The sequence below is a fragment of the Cryptotermes secundus genome, unplaced genomic scaffold (assembly GCF_002891405.2).
Source record: "Cryptotermes secundus unplaced genomic scaffold, Csec_1.0 scaffold330, whole genome shotgun sequence".
NCBI lineage: Eukaryota > Metazoa > Arthropoda > Insecta > Blattodea > Kalotermitidae > Cryptotermes > Cryptotermes secundus.
This window is the reverse complement of record NW_019734317.1, coordinates 2286708-2306506: the sequence shown is the minus strand read 5'-3', so window position 1 is coordinate 2306506 and position 19799 is coordinate 2286708. Positions and strand designations below refer to the sequence as shown.

Sequence of the window (19799 nt, the reverse complement as noted above, 5' to 3'; positions counted from 1 at the left end):
AGGATCACTGAAACTGGTCAGAGGAAAAACCTTAAACTGAAGATCAATAAATGGCATATTCCATTGGGGGAGAAAGCTGAGTTACAGAATGTAACAATTCTTAAAAAGCTATTTAAAATCAAGATGATGTATAATGTTCACAGAATTATGTCAACAAATTCTAAAACCAGTAATATATTTTTGGGAGCACCTGTCATTCACAGACTAAATGCATGGTGGTTCTACTGTCACCATACTTCCCTTCACTATCATCAGGGAGCCCCTAACAAGTTTAATTAAAATCAACCTCTCTTAATGAAAAAGGAGAGTCAGTGCATCTGCCCACTCTCTCTCTCCCTCTCTAATGTTAATGATGGATGGCTGTTTTCAGTTTGGAAACCACTCCATGAATGAAACATTTTAAAATGTAAATATATATTTCATCTCACATTTCAACATGTATATACAATAAGCTTCTCAAAATTGTAACACATTTTGCACATTCATTACATTCTGGAAACAACCACATGCTTGATATGCTGACTGAAAATATTTTAGAGTTGTCAGCTGAGAGGAACTGATTACTTGGTAACCTCATGCATAGCATGTGCAAGGTAGTCAACATTCTTCGATGTGACTCCAGCCATTGAAATTCTGCCATCTTTGGTCAAGTAAATGCTGAAATCCTTTGTAAGACGCTCAGCCTGAAAAATAAACTCCACATAATTACCATTAAAACAAACACACAGTTAACTAATTGATATACACAAACTCTTCTGTTCGTGAAAATCATTAGTTCTAAAATCCAGTGACATTACATGAAAACTGCAGGCAATGGACATTTGTAATGTAGTGTTTCTGAATTTAATTTGGCCAGAGAACCCCTCTGCACCCAACAAATTTTTATGGAGCCCCTAATGAAATTCTTACATTTGAAGTTGAAAAAAGCAGAGCACAGATAAGTAAGGATAATACTGAACATGTAAATCAATATATTATTTAACTGCACATATTTTGAAACAAAAACCAAATTTTACAATATGAGAGATAAAGCTTAAACACTAATATGGGGAGTAACTGCAATTTTCAATTCAGAGTGGGTTTCTCTCATCTTTTCACAAATTCTTTTTATGTTAGGCTTGATACTAGAAAACTGAATTACAAAACCTGGCACCAGATTTAACGTGTTTCTGCATTTTGTTTTTGTTGTTGCATAATTTATGAATCTAGTTTTGCACAACTATGTGATGGTGAAGGCTATCAGCTGACAAATTGCATGCCTTGATAAACTTTGTCCCCTGAGGCGAAAACATACTTTAAGTTATCAAATTCTTCTTTTGAAAGTTACATTATTTAAATTATCATTTTTTAATACTGTAATGGAACTTTTTGTGGAACTATTACTTTCATTTTGTGGAATCCTTGAGTTTTGTGGAACACCATCAGGGTAACAATGATGTAATGTAACATGTTAGTCTCACACTGAAACCTCAGATATGACCATCTCCACAAGACAGTTATGTTTTAATTCATAGCAAGTAACTTGAAATATATTTAAGGTAATTCTGAAGTGCAACATTTTGTGCTGGGCTGCATGCATAAATGTCAATGCCTACAGTCAAATATCCGAATATAATATCTTGCTGATTTCTTGGAATTCTTTTCCTGTTCCAAAAAAGGCCATGATTATAATTCTAAAATTTATACAGCATGCTTTTACGCTGGAATTCCTTCATGGAATTAGCTGGTTAGTGGTATTTGTGCCTTTCTTTCTTTGTTGTAAATATTTTGTACAGATACATGCTATTCTGTTAATACTAGCAATTGTTACATACTGTAACTGTTTGTGACAATTAATGGTGTGTTTCAAACACAGGTGGGCCTATTATTACTTCTACACTGAAGTACATGGTGAAATATTTCATCCGTTGTACTGATTAATGAAATGGGTGGCACAAGTTCCTTGTATAAATGATGAATTGTAATGTGAATGCAAATTTAAATGAAATTTTCTATTACAACTAATTAGTCAATTTTGTGAATCAAGTCAACAGTTGCTCAGGTAGTCAAGAAATTCCCTGCATTTTAAGGAACCCAAAGGTTCATTACACTGTTCAAAAGACCCCGCTGCTAGTCCCTATTATGAGTCAGAAGTATAGTCCTTATCCTCCCATTCCACTTCTTCAATATCCATTCAACAGTTATCTTCTCACCCTCACCTAAATCTTCCAAGTGGTCTCTTTTGTCTATTATAACTACAACATCCGATACATGATTGTCTCCATACCTGCTGCTGGTTCATGCCTGTGAAACAGAACATGCCAATTTGGTCTGTGATGTGAGACCAATCACGTTGTGATCCTTCTTTCTTTAGGTTATCACGTAGCTGCGTTCGAACAGATATGATGCGGTCTGCCATACCTTTCACATCTTCTAACCTGTAACAATGGCACTGTCTATATGGGATTTGAGATTTTAATGACACACTGAAGATTCAGATTGTGACCTTCTGGGTTACAACACTGTCTAATCTGGTAAGGAGGTTACCAATGTTTCAGTCAAACCTGCAGGCTCCATCTTCAGGGCAGCCCAGAGACGGAGAGAGCAGGTTCCTCTGAAGCACTGATAACCACCTACCAAAAACATGGTGTCATAATCCAGAAGATCATGATTTAAAATGAATAAGAATCCATTACATCAAACATTTTGCATCTACTTCTCACTCTGATCCTGGACTAGGTCAAAAAAGAAATGCTGCCTTAACTTAATTCTGGCTGTTATCTCCTTCAAAGAGTCTCCTTGCAAACGCATACGGCAATTCCATTGTTTTTTCCAAACTTCAAAAGCACCATGAAAGTCGTCTTCCTCAATGCTGTCGAATACTGCTTGTGATTTCCTTTGGATGTCACTGTTTCAAATCTCACCCCTTCAGTTTCATTTTCAATTTGGGAAACAAAGTGAAATCACAGGGGGCTAAGTCCGGCAAGTAGAGGGGATGGGGAATGATAACCACGTTGTTGTTAGTCATAAACTCTGCGGCTTTTGGGGATGTGTGGGTGGGTGCATTGCCATGATGGAGGAGCCAGTTGTGGTTGCACCAATGTTCTGGTATTTTTTGTTGCAGATTTTCTCTCAAGCATCTCAAAACATCACAGTAAAAATCAGAATTGACTGCAGTGTTAGGAGAAACAAATTCACAGTGAACAATCCCCTTCACATAAAAAAAAGACAATGAGCATGCTCTTTGTTGAACTCCAGACCTGCTGCACCTTTTGGCTCTTGGTGATTGTGGGCTCTTCCATTGCAACAATTGTTGCTTTGTTTCTGGATCACAACCATAAATCCAACCTTTTTCACCTGTTATGATCCTAGAGATAAAAGTTCGGTCCTTGTTAGCTTTCCCTTGTAGCTCAAGACACAAGTTTACGCGCTGCTGCTTTTGAACATTTGTCAAGAGTCAGGGAATAAACTTCACGGCAATGGGGTGAAGGTTCAAATTTTCTATTAGGATCTGGCAAACTATATAACTGATCCCAAAGGTGTCTGTGAGCTCATGGACTGTTCGGCAACAGTCTTTGTGAATGAGTTCTTGAATTTTTTGCACAGATTTTATGTCATTTTGCTTGTGCTTGGTTGCCCTGAATGTTCACCATCTTCACTGATACTCAACCAGCCCTGAAACGTGAATGCTATTCAAAAACCGCTGTCTGGCTTAAAGAATGTTCTCAAACAGCCTCAGATAGCATTTGAAGGGGTTCGGTAGTGGATTTACCAAGCTTCATGCAAAACTTGATGCAGACACATTGATCAATTCTGCCATCCATCGCACACAAAATGAAACACGCAGTTGAAAAAGCACTCATGTAAAAACAATGCACGATCATGGTGCAGTGTCATGTGGCAGACTGATGCAATAGGCTTGCGGAAGTAAGACCTTGGCCTCCATTCTCATCTTATTTCACTGAGACAGTTAACACTGAATGCAACGGTGTGGGTCAAAACATGTCTATCATGTTGCAACACTCGTGAATCGAGGACCATCTAGGCCTCAGCATCAGGTAGTGGTGAGTAAGTTACCTTCATAGTATGCCCCCTTTAACCTTTTGGAAACATAATGTTGGTAGGAAACTGGATATGCCACCAAACTTCAATTATGCAGCCACTTCCCTGATTGAGCTGTCCTGGTGAATTATATTATTTTGTAATAATAAATTTAATATATCATTTGTCATATCAGCCAAAAGCATGAAAAGAAGAGAAAACACATTTACACTTTCTGTATGACAGACATGTTTTTACCATTTAGGAAACCCAAACTTTCAGAATACCTTTCCCTGAAGGGTTAATACAATTTTTATTCCTGACATGAGCAAAATTTAATTCTGTTTATGACTAGAAAGAAGTATGGAAAAAATAAAGCAAGAAAAATTATTATAAATTGTTTCCACAACTTCCCAAAGCATATTTTTTTCTACATTCGTTTTGTGAAACAACATGGAATTAAAAAAAAGAACACACACACACACACACACAAACTTGGATCTCCCTGAAGGATGTACTCAGTCCAGTCACTGCTGATCTACAAGCCTAACTGTTCCATCCTGGCTCCTAAGCAAAAATGAAGGGAGAAATCAAAGTGTTAAGATCCTTTGTTTCTGTTACTGCAGGAACATGATGTAATTGACAAATTTCTGTCTTTTGTACAAGCCATTTTTACTGCTACAGCAGTATATGGTCTGGAAAAAGTCTACTGTCTCTGATTAGACTGTCATGTGTTGGAGTACAACATGTCACCCTCCTTCCACAACGCAGCTGCAACCACCACTTTGCTACTTCTCGTTATACTTTTCACGTGCAACCCAGAGGCCAGGTCTAAAAATGCTGCCTTTAAATAATCATGACTCTGTCCTGTATTTTGTGAGTAACAATGAATCATGCAATACAGATGATGATTTTTCATCTAATACTAGCATTCATTCTGGTGATAAACAGAAGATGTAGGGTGTAAAACTGATGTGAAAATGAGTTACGAAAGATTTCTCAGAATCACAAGACTGAATAGATTCTTTGGTATCACTGATGGTGTTACTATGTGATCTAATTTTGACCATGGTCAGGATGCTCAATGATGGAAAATATCACCTAAAACACTGAACATTACCATTTCAGAATAAAAATCTTTTAGGCCTGAGAATTTTTATGGGATAAGTTAGAAAGCACAACATGAAAGACTATGGTCACTTGACCTCGCAATGTGCCACCAATTTTCCCCTACATTGTGAGTGAAAACTCCTTTGGAATGGATAAATAGAGGTCCTACATGATTTGCAAGGGAATCTTGTACAATCTTTCCTGAAAAACGTGGTAAGTTCTGTTATCGATGATGGAGGTGGATAGCACGCACGCAGACTGCTCTCCAAAACAGACCACAAAGGCTCAATAATATTGATATCTGGCCATTGTGGGGGCAATGGCAGACGTGACACTTCATCTTCGTGCTCAGAAAACCAGTCCTGGACAATGTGAGCTGTGTGAAAATGGGCACTGTCGTCTTGGTAAATGGCATCACCATTAGGGAACAAAGTTCGCACCATGGGATGGACCTGGTCGCCCAAAATGGTCACATAGTTGTTGGCAGTGATGTGACTTTGTAGGGTAATGATGGGTCCGACAGAATACCACGATATGGCTGCCCATACCATGATCGAACCCCCACCATGTTTCACTCTTGGCAGCAAACAATATGGATCGTAAGCTTGGGATGGCGTTCTTCAGACATAAACTTGGCCAGAAGTCGGAAACAGTGTGAAGGTGGACTCATCCAACCAAATGACTGTCTTCCATTGCTCCACAGTCCAGGTTTTATGACTTTGGCACCACACTGTCCTCTTAGTGGCATTCTGATCATGGATGAGTGGCTTTGGAATTGCAGCTCGTCCAGAAAAACCCTGCTTGTGGAGTTCCCTTCATACTGTTTTGGTGCTGACAGGGTTTGTGAGTGTGACATTCAGTTCAGCAGTCATTTTTTGCAGCTGCAGTCTTCTTATTTTTCGTCACAATCCTAAGCAATGTTCGTCTGTCTCAATCACTCAACACACATTTCCGTCCACGCTGGTGTTTATCGGATGCAGTTTTTTCAGTCCTCCTGTATGCGGTCATAATCTTGCATACTGTGTCTCGTGAAACACCAAAAACCCTCAGCTACCTTGGTTACGGAAGCACCCACCATATGGGCCCCAACAATTTGTCCACATTCAAATTCTGTTAGCTCTGACGTGATGCACAAAAAATTGTACAGAACACTGTCTCGACAACAAACGAAGCTTGCAACATATTGTGGAGGTTGTACAGGTAGTGGTGTTGGGCAGATGCAACAGTGTGACCTACAAACGTCACTAAAATAAACACTTCAATTCAAGCATGCATTTCATGAGGTGTTTCCATATTTTTGTCCATCCCCTGTATAATTCATGGGATGAAACTGGTGATTGGGAAAGAAAGAAACCCAGATGTATTTCAGAATACAATAAACACATGAAAGGCATTAAAATGGCCAATCAGTACCTACGTTGATATTCTATCCACAGAAAAACAATCAGATGGTCCAAAAATTTGTATTGTATCTTCTGAATTGTATACTACAAAGTTTTTCCATGAGGTTGGGAGGACATGCATTACCAAAAAGCATAACACAACTGAGTTCAGTTCAGAAGATGATACTAATCATCCAGTGACGGAACCAACACCACGGGGGCCCAAAGACCTTTCAGGCAGACTATCAGGGGACTTCAAAGGGCTTAGTGGAATGATACAAATTTGAAAATTCTGCCATGTTCCACTGCATACAGGTTCTTGCTTTGACAAATTCCGTTCCATGAAGTACCACTGAACCACCTACATGCAGTTTTCACATAATTCAGCTCCAAAGCATCATCTGAAACTTAAAAATGTAGGTGTAAAGTTGCTCCCTGCCTCACAGAGTATGTAAAGTATCTGGGAACTGGAGTATTTCATAACATTTACATACTGGTATGCGATGTGTTGACATAACATGCTAGCAGCAGATGGTCTGGATTAAAACAGTCACCAAGCATGTTAGAGGAAGAGGCAAAACTTCTAACTTGTACTCAGGAGACACCAGGTTGGTATGCAGCCTCTTACACTGGCTATCATGACTGAAAATTTTTGTGGTAGTATGGGGTCCCTGCAGTCCTTTAACCCGAAGAATATTTCAAGAATATTCCTGGTACTTATTTCTGTTAGAGGCTGAGTTGACCCCAGGGCCATAGTGCGGCTGGAAGGATTAGGTCAATTGAAAAAAAAAATCCAATGACCTCATCAGGACTGGAACCCGCGACCTTCTGGTTGTAGCATAGTGCCTCAACCAACTATACTACTGTGTGCCCCCTCACTGCTTAGATAGTGCCTTAAAATAGGCTGCAATTGCTTCTTCCAAAATCCTTTCAAGTTTAGAGAACACAAGTATTAATTCATACTATTCTATACTACATAACTACTGCAGCTTTTACAGTGTCATTAAAATCATCTGCAATCCACCCATCCATGAATTAGGAAAAGTCTTACCATTGGCTCTTTAATGGAGGATCTGAGAGAATCTCGGTTACGATGCGAGCCCCATGAATGGGCGGATTGGAATACATGGGTCGGACAATGATCTTGAGCTGTGAAAGAGTAGTCTGTGCTGCTTCGTTGCTGTTCGTAATGAGAGAAAATGCTCCAGCTCTCTCACCTGAAATCAGAACATGAATGAAATCTGCTATTCTATTAGTGCCATCTTCAGAAAAATGTGGTTTATGTTGTTGCATGCTGTAAAGGCATCACACTGTTGGAGTAAAAAACTGGCTATTATCATTCTTACATGCGTCACAAATGCATATGAACTGCACTGTTAACATGCATTCCTATAAACATTACTTCTAATGTTCTTACAAATTCCAATAGATATTTACATCCTTCTATGAATATATTCCCAGCAGTTCATATAGAGGGTAATTGGTCTTACGGTGACACAGCTATGTTTTGGACGAATGTAATCAGCAGAACTGTTGAGACTCTACTGCAGTGATTCTGATTCATGGGCTGGCAAAACAGCAGTAAATTTTCTGAGGATGGGCACTCTACATATCTTACACTGTACAGTACAAATAATAACCCACAAATGTCAGCATGTCAATCAAAACATTTATTTTTTATGCAATATTTAATGCCTATACACACTTATTTGAATTCAAAACCACAAATTGCCACACACATTACAAATTAGTTATAAAGAAATGAAGGTGGAAGATGAAGGAGCCAACTGTAGTCCTCTTTCACACAAAATTCTTGTTTAATATGAATTCAATTTTGACAGTAAAAGGAACAGAGGCACAAAATAAGCTAGCTTACCAAAAAAAATCACAATTTAGGTATGAAACAGCACTGAAGACATAACCAACACCAAGCTTCTTGGTTTATGTAACAAGTCAACAGTGCATCATACTATGTAATGAGCTTATAATATGGACATCAAAGTGAAAAATTCAGAAGATAAAACCTTGTAACAAAAACGTTTAATATAAAAGTAAAAAAAGTAAAGCTATCCCAGTACCAGGCCGTGAAGGCCCATAGGGTTGTGAGACGTTGAGGGTCCCACATTACCTAGACAATCGGCTCGAAGATGGTGGTAAGGTTGTCAGCCTTACGCACCGGCCGCACTTTACTCCCCAGGAAAATTATTTAATTAATTCCTGGTACTCATTTCTGTTAGAGGCTGAGTTGACCCCAGGGCCATAGTGCAGTTGGAAGGATTAGGCACATTATATCAACAGGCATACATTTCATAAAAGAGGTTTCAGCAAAAACAAACTTCAGATTTTTCACAATTTATTTTGCACAAAAAGTTAAAAACTAAAGTGGAAAAAAATATATCAAAATTCATGAATAAGGATTAGTTTTATTAATCTTACCATAGAGTCCCATGTTCTTGGCATAAGACTGTGTCAAAGCTATTTCATGACCATTCTTTACGAAGTGTCGAACAGCAAAGGCATCTCTTGCTACGTCACCTAAATAAAAATTACAATGCAGATAGTATCCGTGGTACATTCAGTTTATTCTGAACAGAATGCTTGCCTGTCAAAACTACTCAATTACATGTAAACAAAGCAGTATCATCTGCTTTGCTTATAAGATCTTTTCTTTCAACTTTGATATTCCTTACTACAGAATGCAACTAGTAAACACGATTACAGCAATTTTCTCGTAAAAAGGAAATTTATATAATTATATGCTGTTAACTAAGGTAACAAACAAAACAGATCACAATACAGAAACAATTACAAGAAAAGGAAATGGGGAGTATAAAGGCAGCAGAACAAAGTAAGCTAAAATATAAAGCAGCCTTAATTACTTTTAATACTTCAATAAATATAAAATTAAAGAGGATTGCCCATAGAAGGTTGCACTTCATGCCACTGGTTAAGGTTTTCACCAATTCTTTGTGTAGTGTCATGTGGTATAGCTCTGCATTTTCTTGCAGCTTGCAGATTTGCAGGCAGGGAATCATGAAAATTCACACTTCAGACATTCCCATAGATGGGTGTCTGCCAACAGGAGATCCAGAAACTGTAATGGTTTGAATTCAGTTAGTGCAGAAACAAAGTGCCCCTGGAAAGTTTAGTGCACCATGTCCAGGACTTCCCTAGCCATAATGGTCATAGCCAGCCTTCAAATAATTCTCTTCCGAGACAAAAGTTGCTGGAGCAACAGAATCAAATCTTTTACACCACCATCTATAATGTATGATCTGCTGATTGTTATTATCAAAATTGAATTTCATATGCTTCTATAACAACATTAAAATTTGATCCCCTGCTATCATCTTTTTCGTTCATATGGAAAAAGGTGTTCTGTGATAAAAACAAACCCTTTTAGACACATTCACTACACTTTTGTGGCCTCTTTACCCAATTAAAAATGCAATGAAACTAGCAACTATCTCTGATATACTGCAAAATGTATATATAGCAGATGTGTACTCATGATGCACTGTCAACTTTGGGGCTACTTTATACATGGCTGTATTGAATACTTAGAAGCAGAGATCTTAAAATGTGGCTATTAAAATTTTCTGTGATGTAACAACTCAAATCACCTAGCCACATGCCATAAACATCCACATGTACCGATTCTTCATTTGTATTTTTTGAAAATTTTCACTTTTCAATTCTGATCAATTTTATGGTTGTGCAAACAACCAAGTCATTTACAGCTCCAAAAGTTCCTATATGAAATAAAAACATATCAGTGGGACTACAGGGACACTGGAATGTAACTAGTCCACAGCACCCTGATTTTAAATTTGTTCTGATTACTAATATATGCAATACATTCTTGCAGAGTTTGAACTATAACAACAATTACAAACTAACACGTAATTTTGGGGATAAAACTGTCATGCCAAAGAGTCAATGGATATGACATTCTACACTAATTTGAAGTGGGTTAAATGTTCCATACACCAGCAAAATTATATTTGTAACAGCGATCTCAAATCATCATTATAGACTTGTTTAGTCATTGTACTATATTTTAAATTTAACTTCTTTAATATGCCACTTCCTTGTCATAAATGTAACAGAAACAAAGTTAGTTGTACTTATGTCATCAGCCCTACCATCAATTGTAAGTGAATCGTTACTCAGCATTGTAAAATAAAAATTGCACTGCTTTGTTTTATATACTTTTGCATTTTGCCCTTTAACTAATTATACCTTTAAAATTAATTAATTACTGTGCCCTTTAATAAATATATATATATATACAGTGTATGTCAGGGGTATAGTATGAAACTTACACACTATATACAATTTCTAGATATTTTATAGAAAATGCCCAACAGCTTTTGGCAAAGTGTGAAATTTTTAAGTACTTACTATTTCTTTTATATTTTGGCTAGATATTTTATAGAATGATAACAACTATTTAGCAATGTTAATAGGACAAAACTGAACGTTACGGAAACACTCATATGTGATTTACAAAATAACAAAGGATTTGTTTTCTTTGATTAGTTATTTAACATATCATATATTGCTTTTCTGCACAGGGAAACTTAAATGAACTCTCTTTATTCTTTAATATTATTTAACATTTTTAAAATCCTTTAATAGTCGTTTTAAAATTACCTCACGGATAAGGTACTGACTAAAGCTGGATGATTTGAATTCAGTCTCTGGAGAGTGAGAATTTTTTCTTTGCTATACTCTGCAGATGGGTCCTGTGGACCACCCATCCTCCTGTTCAACAGGTGCAAAGGGGTAAAGCGGCAGGAGTGTGAAGTCGATCAGTCCTAGGTAGTGACAAGGCCTAGAATGTGTGGTGCATTAGCTTAATTCCCTCTACATACATTCATGACAAGGTTAGGCAAGGCAATTGACCTTTTACATCCGAACTGACAACAATGTTAGCTAGTCCCTTTGTAGGCCTCAGTGTCAAAAGGGTAACAGACTCTTGGAGCAACGGGTGGTGCAACAACATTCTGATGACATTAATAGTAATGATGTTACTAGTATACAGATAATGTGTTAATGAGAAGATGCAAATTAAAACTATGCAGACTTGAGGGCTGGTTCCATCAGGCACTAGAAGAGTTACCAGTACACATACCATGGCACATGCCAAGTCATAAAAAAGACCGGCATTAACACAGTTCATATTTTGCAAGTGGACATACAACAAACCTCACCCATAAACCACAAATACTGAACAATTATATTTGTGTAAAAATAAAAATTTATTCTAAAAATTAGCAGTTTTTAATTTAATAGACTTTATGTCCTTTTTCTCGATAACAAGAAACCTAAGTTACAAAACTGTATTAAACATAAAAAGAATCAGTAACATGCTTAACCAACTGAGGCTGTAAGGCACAGATTAATTTAAAACTGAATGACTCTTGTGACAGTTCCTTGAGTTTTGCAAACCCAGCTTTTCATGACCTTGTCCTACCACTCTAATTTCAACATTACTTTCCTCAGCCGCCCCAAATTCATTAATACTTCACAACAACACAGTTCTATTTTAAAATTCTATGATTAGGCCAGATTAGTTCACATATACTGTACTAGACATACACACAAATTCCATTGCATATAAAATGACTTGCTTGAATTTGGATGAAAATTCTTCAAAAAATCAGATGAAGGCAATAATACAGCAAGCTGAAGCAGTGCCTACAAATCACAAGAAATACAAATATAACCAGCTTTTGATATCTAAATTAAGATGCATGCTATACGAATGCAAATTTAAACAGGAAGTAAAACTGGCTTACTAGATGCAGAGCAGCAAACATTTCAAACAGTGTAAATATGCACAACACATTTGTACCTGTAACCATAACTTCTTACTCTGAATATTTTTAATTATTAGCTACAGTTATAATATAAATCACACTAAAACACTGTGGTAAATGAATTCAATGGTTAGCACCACTAGTACCAAAGCCATACGTCAGATATGGTTCAGAGTTATTCCCAACCTATCTTACCAAGATTCATTTTAATGGTTATCCTTCGATTTCCTTGGTTTTCCAAGTGGTCATTTTCCATCAAAATTCTATATGTATTCATCATTTCCCCCTATCCCAGCCATATGCACAGACCACCACAGCCTCATAGATGTAACAATCATAACAGTAGCTAACCTGTTTATATTACAATGTTCTTCATTATGTAAAATGTTCATTTAATTTACACATTTGAATACTGGTTAGAACCACAAAGTTAGAAGGTGGTTTGTTGGTTAATTATCTGTTTATATATTTGAAAGTTTCTCAAGCCTCTTAAATTTAATAATACACACTTCCTAGCATGCAACTGGAAGCTTTCTGGAAGTATTAAAATATATACATTTACAGTATGGATTTCTACATCAGAAACATATGGCAATGACAAATTTTATGCCATTACTGACTGTTCAGTCATAAGTTTATTTCTGCCTTCTGGGCAGGTGTAACAAAAATGTAACTGCATATCATTTTTCATTGCATCCTAGCATGAAGGCCTACTATTATGTTGAGCCCGTGTGATGTGCTGTCATAAACCCAAATACCCTACCATCATCCTTCAACCCATTTCTTGCAGTGGGGTGAGACTGAGACACACTTGGTACATCAGCCACTATTTGGCCTATGGTACCAGCCCCAGATGGTAGGTGATGATGAATGAAGAGCAGCTGGTGGAACTAGAATTGTCAGTGAAACAGAATTACTCAGAAAAGGCTGCCCCAGTGCCACCATGTCCACCACAAATCCCATGTGACATGACTTGGGATCAAAATTACGCCACTGTTGTGGGAAGCCAATGACTGCCTGAGCTATGGCATGGTCTTCCTTCAACTCATACTAAACAGCCTAATTCACAAATGTACTCTTCAGAAATGGAAGACAAAATGCTGTGCTTCTAAGAAAACATAACAGTGCAAGAAATATTTAGTGACAAGACAAGCCAGCAATAAATCTTTTAGTTTCTGTTCTTGTCCCTTCCTATTTATATCATCAACTGACTCTTTTTATTTTAGTATCTATGATGGTGAATAATGTCCACACCTGATGCAAATCCTTGGTATGCCATGTCAAAAAATGGGAACAGTTTCTTCTGCTGGACAACTTTAGAAATTTCTGCCCATTGTTCAGGTTTTGGATCCACTCCTGTAGGATTGTGAGCACAGGCATGAAATAAGATGATGGATTTCTCTGGAATTTTCTGAAAACAACATAGTTAGTAATGAAATGTTTGTTGGAAGGGAGCTTTAAATTATAATTCATAATATGAAATATATATAACAATTATTTATGAATTTTATTACATTTATTATGAGTTCATTCATAATACAATACAATTAAAGTCAACTAATAAAAGTATGGTATAGAAAAGAAAACCACACAGAATAGACACTCTTTAATGAAGGGTCAATTTTGTAACATCAAATACAAATATAAACATTACGAGGTAACAGTGAAGGGAACACCTGAAACAAACATAAAATTGAGGAAAGTGTAAAACCTGGGAAATGAAAACAAAGTAACATGAAAAATGTGGGTTCCTTTTATAACTACAGCAAGCCATTTGGAATTTGCATGTTTGAACATAATAACAGGAACATTTTTAGTGTTCAAGGAGAGTGTTTAGTTAAGAACAATTAATTAAATATAAAAAAACTCTCTCTCTCTCTCTCACACACACACACACATAATCAAAATAAAAATGAAACCGCGGCATCCCTTGTTACATCACTGCGGCAATGGCTGCCCAACACAGTTGCTCTTCTGTTATGTTACCGCAGGGGAGGGGGTGTTTACTGAGTGTTGCATACTGATGGAAGGAGTGGGGGTATGTGACATCACTCGCGAAACCACAGAGTTCACATGACCCCTACTTCCCGTTGCGCCATCCCCGTCACAGTTATATGATGAAAGATGTGTTTTGGAAATTATTTACAGCAGTACACTAATCAAACTCGTTTTACTTTTCCTTCAATTACATATTATTACATACTTACAGCAATATCTTGCAGAGCCCCCTGGAAATCAAACCCACAAGTCTTTGGATCATAATATCGATACTGCTTCACACTGAGGCCTGAGTGTTTGAAGATAGGGGTGTGATTACCCCATGATGGTGTTGGTAAATATACTTCTTTGTTGCCTGGAAAAAAGTTTGCCAGGAAGGCTGCACCGATCCTCAGAGACCCTGTACCTGAAATCCCTTGTAGTGTGGCATTCTGAAATAAAAACGAATATCAACAATAACCTAAGGAAGTTAGTATGAGTAAAAATTAAAAACTGGCCTTTTCATGACATGAGCCAAATAGACTGGCTTGGTGCACTTGCGTTGAAACTGCCACGGCTGAGGACATCACCTTGATGTTATATCACTAAGCACATCATTTCTGCCAACAGATGGCATGAAGTACAACAATGAAACCAAGATTTTACACTTTTTGAGGGGCTGCCTAAAATACATGTAAAATTGAGGGAAGCGTAAAATCAGGGAAATCTACTTGTATATACAACATCTACACACACAAACCATTTAACATAACTAATCTAGCAGCGTGGCAAAACCCACAAGCCAAGCACATACAACAAAACTGATAACAACACTACATTAACATCCTTACAAACTGCACAAATAACATGCATAATACCCATGCCACAAAGAGAATACAGGGCGAATAAATTCAACAATGAGAAATACTCTCAAGCAAATATCTTGTAAAATAATGGATGATGAGCACAACGAAAAACATTAAGATGTTAATTAATTTTAATTCAAGATTAATCCATTTTAATTACGAAATATTGTGTTCACACACAATACATAATTTGACATACAGTGCAACAATTTTAGCAACAGAGACAGCACCTGATAATGGCTGTGTTCGGCTGAAACATGTAGTGAGGAAGAAGGGTGACCAGACAAAAAGTTCCATTTAAGAAGGAAATAAATATGTAAAAAAGATATATTAATGCAACAGAATGTTTAAATACAATACCTTGTAGGTAAGTTCGAATGGTCCAATATTACTGTTCAGGGAGATCAAGTCAGAGGCAAATGTATGCACACAGAACATTTTTAAACTAATAAAAATTGGGCTTTAAAAATAAAATTCCATAATAAATAGATCAATAATGGAGTCAGTGAATATTATAACAAGAGGTCACAAAGTATTACTAGAAAGTATAAGTCTGATCACTACAAACTTAAAAAATCATCACATCTCAATGCAATTATATCAGCCTGGTTTCAAACCAACAATTCACTGGTATCTGCTGGCAAGGGCTCTATTCTTTTCTTCTAAAGATCACAGCTACTTACCAGTCCATTTTTTGATTGTTCATTGTCCTCTCCTAGGGCTAAGTTGATGGACAGACTACAGAACTCTGCACTACCAGCAATAGGCGCATATTCCTTATCCAACTTCTTTGTACTTAATCGTTCCTCTGCCTAGAAAGCAAAAAAGATATGACAAGAATTAGAACCACATACGTATTGTGACATGATGTCTGAAGACGGGATAGATGGTCACTGCTAAGGCTGGGGCCACATGAGTGCACAAAATGTGTCCGTTTAACGAACGTACTTTATGATGGATGTTGCTGAGGACACCACACAGTTGCAGAACGTGGTGCATAGTTTTCTGTCTGCAATGGAGCCAGAAGAAAGCACAGCATTCACCTCTCCTGTTTATTTCTACAACAGACATTATGACATTCGTTACAGCGGGCGCGTTCTGTGCGCTCATGTGGCCCCAGCCTAAGAAGCAGCTCAGTAAACACATACTCAAGGCAATGGATATCAACACAACAATAGAAGAACTGCAGGAAGTGGTGTCTTTTGTGCAGTCTGTGCCAAGGACACATAATAAGGACGAATCCAAACCCTGTGCCTAGTCACTAACACATGGCAATACACAGGGTGTTTCAAAAAGAGCTTTAAAACTTGGAAAGCTTATATAAACTTATAGAGGATATACACAATATTTTGAACTGTCATAATGTAGCAAAACACACTGAGTTTTACCTCGGATAGTTATGGTTCAATGTGACTTCCATTGGTAATGCGGCAGACGTCCCACCTGTAGTCAGTCTCTTAACCACATCCTACGTTGCATCTCTGCAACTGAGGCAGTAATTCGAGTTCGGAGCTCAACGACATTTGCAGGCAAAGGTGGTACGAACACTCTTATCTTTAACGAATCACCATAAGAAAAAATCCAGGGGAGTAAGATCCAGGGAACGAGGTGGCCAAGCTATCGGCGCCGCTCTACCAATCCATCAAGCTGGGAAACGGGTGTTGAGGTACTGGCACACTTCTCCAGGGTAATGAGGGGGTGCGCCATCTTGCTGGAAGTGAAGGCGGCCTTCTTGGTCATCTTCGTCTAACTGTGGAATGTGGAACTCTTGGAGCACGTCCAGATATACGATACTGGCAATGGTTGTCTCCATGAAGAAGGGGCCGTACACTCTTTCTTTGCTGAGGGCACAAAACACATTCACCTTTGGGCTATCACGAACATGTTCCAGGGAGACACGTGGATTTTCGCTGTCCCAGATTCACTGACATGAAACACGTTCTCATCACTGAAAATTAAGGAGTCCAAAAACTTCTCATTGTCTTGTATCTGATGAAACATTTGCATACAGAATTCCTTACGAACAACCTTATCTGCATCCATACGGTGTTGAACGATGGATAGTTTGTATGCTTTTAGGTGGAAACGTTTTTGTAACACAGTAACATTTGGAATACCAGTTTCCTGAGACGCATGTCGCGTTGACTTTCGTGGACTTCGAATGAAGCTCTCCTTAATCTGTTCCACTGTAGCGTCAGAAACACGTGGCCGACCGGGTGGCTTGGCATGGGGCATAGAACATCCAGTCTGAACAAAATTCTTGTGCCAGGAGTAAACTGTAGGCCTACTGGGAGGTTCCTTGCGATACTAAGTGCGAAATTTCCTTTGAACTTGTGTAGCAGACTTTCTTTCTTCAAACCAAAACACACAATGAGCACACTCTGCACCTGTGAAAGTAGCCATCTTGATTTCAACTGCAGGAGCGCTCGTGGTGGTGGTACAGGGTGCTACAGTACCACGTGCATGAAACTCGATGTGTTTTGCTACATTATGACAGTTCAAAACGTTGTGTATGTCATCTGTATAAATTTATTTAAGCTTTCGAAGCTGTAAAGCTCTTTTGAAACACCCTGTATAGTGGTCAAACTAAATGTTAAAGGATTCATATCTGAGAGTGTAAAATTACAGAGATGTCCATTTGCTTAGGTACACACATTATGAAATACATTCCACAACATATAAGGATGTACTGATTGCTCACATGGTATCTAAGTTTTGTTTCTCAAAACCACTGACAACACTTCATAAATACACTACAGGATACAAAGAACATCATTTCAGTGTTCACTTGTGCCTGTACACAGAAGTATTTCCGTTAGTACTCAAAGAACACAGTAAGAATTATTAAGTAAATACATTAGTCTCAAGATTACTGAGTTTCTGGGATCTGTCCACCATTTAATATTCTAAAAAGAACTTTGATGTATATGAAATGCAAATGCAAAGCCTTCTTTCATACAATGTTTATACAATATATAAAATAGGACAGAATTTTTATGGTGCATTAAATACCTTGAGAACACTTGGAAGGACGTAAGGTTTGCCATTGTCATCACGATATGCTCCAACACCAAGGTTTATTTTCTTTGGATTGGTATCTCGTTTATATGCTTCTGTAACCCCAAGAATAGCATCTGGTGGGCCCATCTCTACATGAGACCACCATGAGCTAAAACAATATATACAAAAATACTGTGAGAACAAACAGTCAAAATTAAAATGAAGAGTGCACATTCTGCAAATATTATTTTTATTTTGCTCCCAATGTTCATCTATTAGACTGTCATCAATTTGTTAAGTTTCAATATTAACAGTATGTATGATTAAAGGAAATTTTGAGATTGCAGGTCAGACCTTTACTTCCCATTACTGATCAAATGTTTTCAATGAAGAATCTATGTAGGGAAGTCAAAAATTATCCACACTCTTGTCTTTCCAATCCATATATACAAAAGTAGGGGTTGAACAAGTACTTCATTTTTCTATATAGCCTCCTCCCTTCTAACCATGTCAATGGCTCTTAGTTTCTAACAGCAGTTCCATGAATGACACATGATATTCTGTTACACCTAAACAGCTAGGATATCATTTGTTTCTATTTTTATATTGTTATTTAATACTTTACTGTTCCTCTATGTACATCCAAACTTTTTATGTTTGTACTATGCGTGTGTTTGTATGTTACAGGTCCTTCCCTAGTCATATAATGGATCTAGTAAGAGTAACTGCCTTCAAACTGGGACTAATAGTCCAACATGTGAGACGTGTCAAGAAGAAAATGAAACAGTCACACATATCCTGTGTGAATGTGAGGCCTTGGCTTCTTTAAGATTACGTAACTTGGGTCAATATTTTATGGAACCAAGTGACTATTCGGACGTCCCCAAGTAGAAAATCCTGCGCTTCATTTGAAAGGTGAAGGTGACGCACAACAGATCAGTGTGGTCATGGTGAAAGGGCGAAGAGGGCCCAACCCTTGTACATTCATTCATTCATTCATTCATTCACGAGTAACTGAATCTAAATAAATGCCTGACTGCCTCGTATTACATAACATTCCAGGGTAAATTTCCCCACACTGACGGTATGTTGTATGAATAGAGAATTGCCACTTCGTTTAAACCAAAAGTCGTAATGAAACTTCACGAACATCAGTGAACTGGCAACACTACGTGAATGATATATTTTGTGGGATAAAAGTGTAAGCAATAGTTGACAACAATTACATTTTACACGAAAGTGAATTCAACACTGTTACACCGGCATCAGGAAGAGCATGACCTTCACTTTGACCCCACGAGGCAAACCTCACCGCACAAAACTGTAAATTTAATGCCACTTAAAATAGTATTTTACAGTTTTCAACGGAGGCATACCTCGCTCTGCAAGCACCGGAACCATTGCCATACTGAGTATTTTTCAATAAAGTGGCTGAAACAAAAGCTTTTCTCACACAATTCGCCATCTTCCTTCGCTAGCAACCTCACCCACATGCCAGATACGGCCGACAACAGAATCGAACTGAATTGACTAAGATAAGCTCGATGAGCCTCGATGAGCTCGATCGAGCTCGATATCGTCGCCACCGCTAGCCACAGTCGTTACCACTAACCGCAGCT

General features: G+C 37.7%; 1 protein-coding gene across 1 annotated transcript; it reads right to left on the bottom strand.

Annotated features, from left to right (window-relative positions):
* Window positions 1–390: 390 nt before the first annotated feature.
* Window positions 391–19744, bottom strand: LOC111868579 (aspartate aminotransferase, mitochondrial). The gene is made up of 9 exons (XM_023859362.2): window positions 19557–19744; window positions 18193–18349; window positions 15864–15992; window positions 14545–14766; window positions 13592–13748; window positions 8949–9047; window positions 7564–7729; window positions 2267–2417; window positions 391–683 (listed from the first exon to the last, which is right to left on the bottom strand). The coding sequence occupies exons 1-9, from the start codon at window positions 19643–19645 to the stop codon at window positions 561–563; spliced, it is 1293 nt and encodes a 430-aa protein (XP_023715130.1). The 5' UTR covers window positions 19646–19744; the 3' UTR covers window positions 391–560.
* Between the last annotated feature and the right edge of the window lie 55 nt (window positions 19745–19799).

Bases quoted from the DNA above. Each gene is read 5' to 3' on its own strand.
- LOC111868579 (XM_023859362.2), bottom strand. From the start codon at position 19,645: ATGGCGAATTGTGTGAGAAAAGCTTTTGTTTCAGCCACTTTATTGAAA. The intron at 18,350-19,556 runs GTATGCCTCCGT...ATATTGTTTTAG, and splicing joins TCCGGTGCTTGCAGAGCGAG to CTCATGGTGGTCTCATGTAG. The intron at 2,418-7,563 runs GTAAGACTTTTC...CCATTGTTACAG, and splicing joins CCTCCATTAAAGAGCCAATG to GTTAGAAGATGTGAAAGGTA.